Here is a 7299-nt window from a genome sequence, read left to right on the forward strand (position 1 = left end):
ATCAACATGGCCACTACGTGACCTCATTCATCGCTCTTTGTAAATTTTTATATTCATGGACTAACTATGTTCATCTGTAAATTATTTACACATTATTGCATGGTGTAGTTTTCCACTCATATTGAAGAAAAATATACATAAATGAATAACGGTTACGAGCACGTGTAAATTGCTCATTTTACATCAAAGTGTTTACGTGAAAAACGAGTTAAAAAAATAAATAATAAAAAACAGGTAAACACCAAGACCTACGTAACAATAACAGCAGGCAATGTGTTGTGTGGTGATAATGTGATAAAGAAATGACACCACAACACGTAGTAAATTAAACAAGTGCCACAACAAGTCACGTGTCAAATAATTTTGGTTAACATACAAAATAACAAACACATGCGCAATGATATAAATTATCATATTGTGGCGGTAAATTTATTTAAATAAATTTAATTATAAATAATTTGTAAGTTCTGCTAATTTTTTAATTTTTAATATTTATATTTTCACCAGCAAAATGAAAGTTTAAAATAATTTAATCAAGGAAAAAAAAATAATAAAGTTACGTAAAATAATAATTTAGTTTTTAATTAAATTATAAATATAATATATTAATTAATCATAATTAGTATATCATCACAAAGCGAAAAATTTAATTTATAAAATTAAAAAACATTTATAAAAAATTGTTTTTGTTATTTTTTTTGTGGATAAAAGTTTTTTTTTTTTTTTTGCATAGCACCTAATGTGTATGCACGTGCAAAACAACCTTGACATTTAGTGGCACACGATCACTCTCTGGGTAATTTTAGAAAGGTAATATACACAATACAAAACGTATAACGGAACATCATGTTACCGCTGTAAATATTTTTTAATAGTCAAATTCAAAAAATAATTTTTTTTTTCCGTTCCAAATTATGACCTATAATATATTTTGAAATTTGCAGATAATTTATTTGACAGAAAATACAACACTAAATTAAATTTAAATGAACAGCAGCCTAATAATAAAGCCAACTTTTCAAAGAATTTGGATGAGATGTCTCACCTCATTCAGAAAGCCATTGTCATCAGAGGTATATTTTTAAATTAAATAATTTTTTTTGCTTTTAAATAAATTTCTCATGATGTATTGCTGACCAACTGTATTTCTTTAACTATTTTTAAATTAAATTTAATCCGTTATTATTTAGCTACTCTGGTCAGTCTTACATAACCATGAGAATCATATTGATTAAAAATAAATAAAAATAAAACATCAGATAGAATGCAATGAGAATACGTTCTTTACAAAACAGTAGTCGTAAGAGAAATCAACATCATGATGTTGATCAAGTGCTTTCAATGCGGACAAAACCCTATTAACAAACAAATTTGTATTCTCTATATATATATCTATATATGTGTGTGGTTTGTTTGATGGTAAATATAGGTTCTAACAAGTTACTTGCGGCAGACCAAGGAACCACCATGGACATCCTATTTTGTCAAGTACAATGACGTAATAAATGATCAACGTGGTATGTCCCACTTCAACTGGCCAGTCGGTTCAAGTAATTATCATGTATTACGAACTGGTTGTTTTCCCTATATAAAATATCATTGTACAAAACGTATTGAAGAAGATCTTACAATGGATGACAAATTCTTCAAGGCTATCAAGATAATAAACCTTGGTATTTTGCATTATTTATATATATATATTTTTTAAATATGTAATATTTAAAAAATGACATTTTACATAATTAAATCATGTTGTATACTTTCGATAAACGATAAAAAAAAAATCATAATATTCATATTAAAATGTTATGAAATTTATTAACAAGATACAAAGTATATTGGAAAGTTAATAATTATTATTTTTTTCATTAGGTATTCCATGTTTACTTTATGGAATAGCAGCGACATTATTGATTAAACACCTGGAAATTGTCAATACACCCCGAGGCAATGTTACAATCTACTTTTTGCTTCCTGAGGACAAATCTTCTGTTACTTAGGTGAAGGATGAAAGTGTGTAGAGCTGTTATCCAAGGATAGCCATTAATGATGATGATGGTGATGAATAACCACGTATACTTTTTGATATTTTAAATTAACTTGCACATATAAGGGGTTTTTTTCTAATTGACTCGATTCGCTATCATGGGTATGCTGTGTTTCGAATAATTGACTTAATTAGCAAGTGTTGAATTTGTTTTTAAAAATTTATATCAAACACATGTCTTGAATATTATCTTGAAATATATACTTGGTTTTAAATTTTTTTCCAATTTTTTTGTATTTATTATCAATGGGTTGTTTATTTTGTGCCGACAAGTGAACAATTGCCATCGTTTATTTTGCCTAGGGACAAACTTGTCGAATATTTTTGATAAACAGTATTTGTGTTTACCTCTCGGTGGAATTCATATTGCTTTGCCTTGAACATTATAATGTTTATAAAATCTTTTTATAGCTTTAGTTTATCTTTAAATTTTCTGTAAACGCATTATAGTATTTTTTTTTTCATAAATTTATAATGCTTATGAGATTTTTGATGGCAATATTATCCTTATTTTATTGGTAAATAAAATTTTTAAGCTGTTTATTGATAAACTTTTGATATTTTTATACACATGTTTTGAAGCATGGTGATAAGTAACTATCAATTTTCAAAAAATATCAGGTCATGGATATTAGTTTGTCAGTAAAATTTGCAATTGTACAACGAGAAAAATTTATCTCTTTGGATAATAAAAAAATCTGTTCTACAAAAGAAAAAGAATTCACCATTTGCTGGTTATTGTTTTTTTTTTAAAAAACAAAACTCATAAAGATAAAAAAAAAAAACTATGTTTTACAAATAAGAAATGAAAATTTAATTTAAATTCATGTCAAAATATTGTTGACAGATATCTGAACTTGCCAAACAAGTTGTTCAAATTAATAGAAAGTAATTGAAGTAATTATAAATATATATATCAATTTTTTTTTTTTGTACTATGCATAAAATTTTAAACACGTAATTAAATTATGCAAAATGTATGTTAATTTTGTTGAATAAAAAAAATACAAAATCACTGATCTAGTTCAGTCAAGCATTTAATTATGTATCAACAAAACCAATTGACTATTTTTTATGATATTTAAATTCGATATTAAAATATCAATATTCATTATTTTTTTTTTTCAATTTCATGTATGTATCAACTTGCGAAAATTTGTATTAATCAAGCAAAAAATCTTTCGTATTCAAATTAAATATTATAAAAATAATCAACACTTTTTCGATTACATACTTTCACAATTCTTCAAGTATATTTTTAAACTTTCCCTGCGTGGATGCTGTGTCATCGTCAAAATAATATACACACATACATCACTTGTTTTCTTTGAACCGCAATATTCCCATGAATAAAAAAATAAATAAATAAAATATTAAAATCCACCGCTTAATTCTCCAAGTGGCATCCAGAATTTTGGTGAAACTTTATTACAACTGGTTCTGTTAACAGCTTTCGCAATACAACATCACATAAAATTTCCGGTAATTTTAATTAATTTTATATGAAGAAATAAATTGAATATACTTGACATACGTAATTGCAATTGACGATAATTATTATCAATATTTTATAATTCAAGAATTAAAAAAAAAAAAATTATAATAACAGATATTGTAAATAAAATCTATTATCATTATTATTTTTGAAGGGCATTGTCGTTGATAGCCGGTTGATATAATTAACTGCCATTACCAAATATGTACTTTTATGATATGGCATGAATTGATGACATGGATGATTTGTAAAATAAGAAAAAAAAAAATAATAACGATGAATATCAACGGAATGAAGGACGCTTGTTAGCGAAAGTATCCATGGATGCATCTTTTCAAATTGTCCTTTTTTTTTTTTTTTCCTTTAAGCTCATCCTCACATACATTTGTTCATATCAGTTTTATAATTACAACAACATGCACAATCACGTTCTGTGTATGCACTTTTCAATTGGTAATGGCCGTCGAGAAATATTTATACTTTTTGCAAAAAAGACATTATTTTGGCTCCATACAAATTGTAAAGACGCAATGTTATTAATTTTATTGAAAATTGATAATTATTTGCATTCACTGCGAACGAGGATAATACGATCTCCGCATAGGACTTTGAAATTGCAATTTTATTTATTTATTTTTTTTTCATTCAAATGCAACATGAAACAATTTTTTTGTTGACGTTTTTTCTGTGTGTGAATTAATAGTGCGAGATTATAAATGAAATAAAATGAATAATTACTTTAAATACATTTATCGTTCTTTAATTTTTTCAAGAAAAAAAATCTGGTTATTATTATTTTTTATTAATCAAACAAAGAAACTTGAAATAATATCTCAAGATAATTATAAAATTTATGATTAAAATTGCATGCCAAAGTTATACATGTATATAAACTTGATGAGTTTGTATACTTAATAATTTACTTCACCGGTGTTGTCATGAAGTGAATTAGCGAGTAATATTCAAGTTATATGAGTAGTCGTATATATTACTGTGTTTTGATGATGCAAATAATAGTGAATCGATTGAAATAATAATCAGTTGCTCAACAACAATATTTGTCGATGTGTAAGACAATTTAATTAAACAATTAATTTATTTATTATTTGCTCAGATTATATTATTAGATTTTTTAAATCATAAATGAAACAATGTTTGCGAGAAAAAAAAAGATCAGTATTAAAATATATAAATATAAATAAATAAAAACAAAAATATGTATTGAATTGAAAATGTATCTTGGTCATGTAAATAAATATAAAATAAATTTGACATTTCGATTGTTATCTTTGAAATTAGAACTAGATGATATTTTTGTTCAAGTTAATCTCCCGTTGTGTTGACAAATGATTATCATTGAAACACAAACTGTGATGTAATTGATGAGAGCATGAAATTCTTCAAGGTGTAATCTACACCATAAACAATACGAGTATTTTATAATTGATAGTTCCTAGCTAAAATGATGTATCAATCATCTCACCTCCCCAAGTTATTTATAACGCGTGAATAGTTTCTTACAATCGAAATTAAAATTACTCATTGTCTCATATTCGTTTAATATAAAAATTCAATTTAAAAAAAAAAAAACAAAATTGTATTGTATTGTTGAAAAATAAGTCAATTGTCATGGTTGGTTGAGTGAATTTACTTGAGTCAATAATAAAATAAACCTACAGAAATATGTTGAAAAAGCCTTGGGGACATTAAGTGACGGGTTTTATTTTTTTTGTTGTTGCTCAGGGCCACACTGTCCGCCCATTCAAACATATATTATTGTCAGACACTGATGAAATAATTAGGTGATCATGATAAACATAAATTCCAACGTTAATGATTAATGCACTTAAAAAAAAAAAATAATTTCTATCCTTATCAATAGATAAAATTTTCTTGTTTTTTTTTATTTAGAAAAAAAAGTAGTAAAGTACATGCACAAAAAAAAAGTAAAATAAAAATTCTGAATCTAAACTCTAAAGGTAGCGAGTGTATAGGTGTGGTCACGAAGTTGGATAACAATTTCTGAATTCAACAAGAAAAACTTTAATGTTAAATGTATAATAAATTGGAGATGTATGTGTTTATATGTAAAATCAGGGATCGAATTTTCTCTCTAATGGTCTCGTTATCGCGCTTCGAAAACCAACCGATCGTCGTTTGCGGAAATACCTGATCAGTTGTTAAATTCCATTCAACTACCAAGCTTAGCTTTAAGTATAAATAAATACCTTTAAAATCACCATACATATATACATTTATATTCGCATGTTAAATGATAAAAAATATCTGTTGTAAAAATAAAAAAAAAAAATAAAAAGAATTGACACAGTCTATTTTTAAGTTAAAAAAAAAAAAAACTGTATATATATATTTTTAAATTAATTTGAGTGATTTTAAGTTTGTTGAAAGTACCCAGGTGTATTATCGAGGACATAATCAAATTTGATCACTGACTTTACATCTCTCTTTTTTTCTCATACAAACAAGTGTACTCAATTTTTAACTGTATTTGACCTCGACTTTATTAATCGACATGAAAAAAAAAAATATGAATAAATAATAAAAATAAATATCAAACATATTTAAAATACAAAAAAAAATATTTTTTTTTAAATTGCTCTTGGCTGTATATTATTTTAATAATTATTATGATATTTTAAAATTAATTCTAGCTCAGAAGTACTGATGATTATCCTGTAGTTCATACAAGTGAATTGAAAATTCTAAATGAATGATGAATGTATAGGATATTTTAAGCACGAGCCAATGTTTCTCTTAATATTGCTTCATGGTGTTGTTGTTAGAGTATCTATCATCTGAGTTGATTTTATACCGGAAATGAAAATAACATTGCACCACTTGTACGCATGAATTCTTCAAATCATATCATATGGATATACCAATAAATTTCGACAGGTATATAAATTACAAATATTATCAAAATACTTAATATATATTTATAGAACTTTTTTCATTTCATAAATAGTTGTGATAATTTATTTATTGTATATATATTTTGTAATATGCCTGAATGAAATAATATATATTAAATTTATATTCAATGATATTCGTTTAAATATGATAGTTGAGTAAATCATAATTGTGTCTTTCAATGGTGTCACGTCCACACACAAGCAGTGTGTCATTATTCAAAGTGACGACGAGAAATATATATATTTTATATATACAACTTGGATAAAAATAAAAATAGTTAGTTTTCACCTTCCGGCATTTTGCCACCCTGAAAGTGTGTGTTACACGAATATAACTATAATAAATTCACGTGTATATAAGAAATAATAGTAAAATATTATATGAGAAAAATTTTTATACAAATATAAATATGATGAATAGAAAAACAACACGTTCATGATGGGTAATTGTTAAATTGGAGAGTAAAAATAAAAAATAATAATAATAATCTAACAAAGATAAGCCTTGTTATATTATTTTTTTATTTGTTGTTTTTTTTTTTCTTTCATTTCAGGGTTATAATAATTTGATGGAAATATATATGCATACACAATTTACGGATGTGCATTTGGTATTCCGGAATTTATTTTATTTCATTCCATTCAGTACAATGATCTTTTACTTCAACTTCAGAAATGAGTATTTGATTGATCATTAGACTATGTAAATATATTTTTTCTAATTTTAATTTTCGCGGTTATTTAATTTAATTATGATTTTTTTTTCAGAAGTGAATAATCATTGACAATGTATATCCATAGACTGGTGAAAAAAATATTTTTGT

General features: G+C 25.2%; 1 protein-coding gene across 1 annotated transcript; it reads left to right on the forward strand.

Moving 5' to 3' along the window:
- The first annotated feature begins 973 nt into the window (after positions 1-973).
- On the forward strand, positions 974-2311 carry LOC122850319 (uncharacterized protein C15orf61 homolog). Its single transcript, XM_044149477.1, has 3 exons — positions 974-1073; positions 1430-1673; positions 1873-2311. Exons 1-3 carry the CDS (start codon positions 987-989, stop codon positions 1998-2000), a joined length of 459 nt encoding a protein of 152 aa, XP_044005412.1. The 5' UTR covers positions 974-986; the 3' UTR covers positions 2001-2311.
- The last annotated feature ends 4988 nt before the right edge of the window (positions 2312-7299 follow it).

The sequence above is a fragment of the Aphidius gifuensis genome, linkage group LG2 (genome assembly GCF_014905175.1).
Source record: "Aphidius gifuensis isolate YNYX2018 linkage group LG2, ASM1490517v1, whole genome shotgun sequence".
Classification (NCBI taxonomy): domain Eukaryota; kingdom Metazoa; phylum Arthropoda; class Insecta; order Hymenoptera; family Braconidae; genus Aphidius; species Aphidius gifuensis.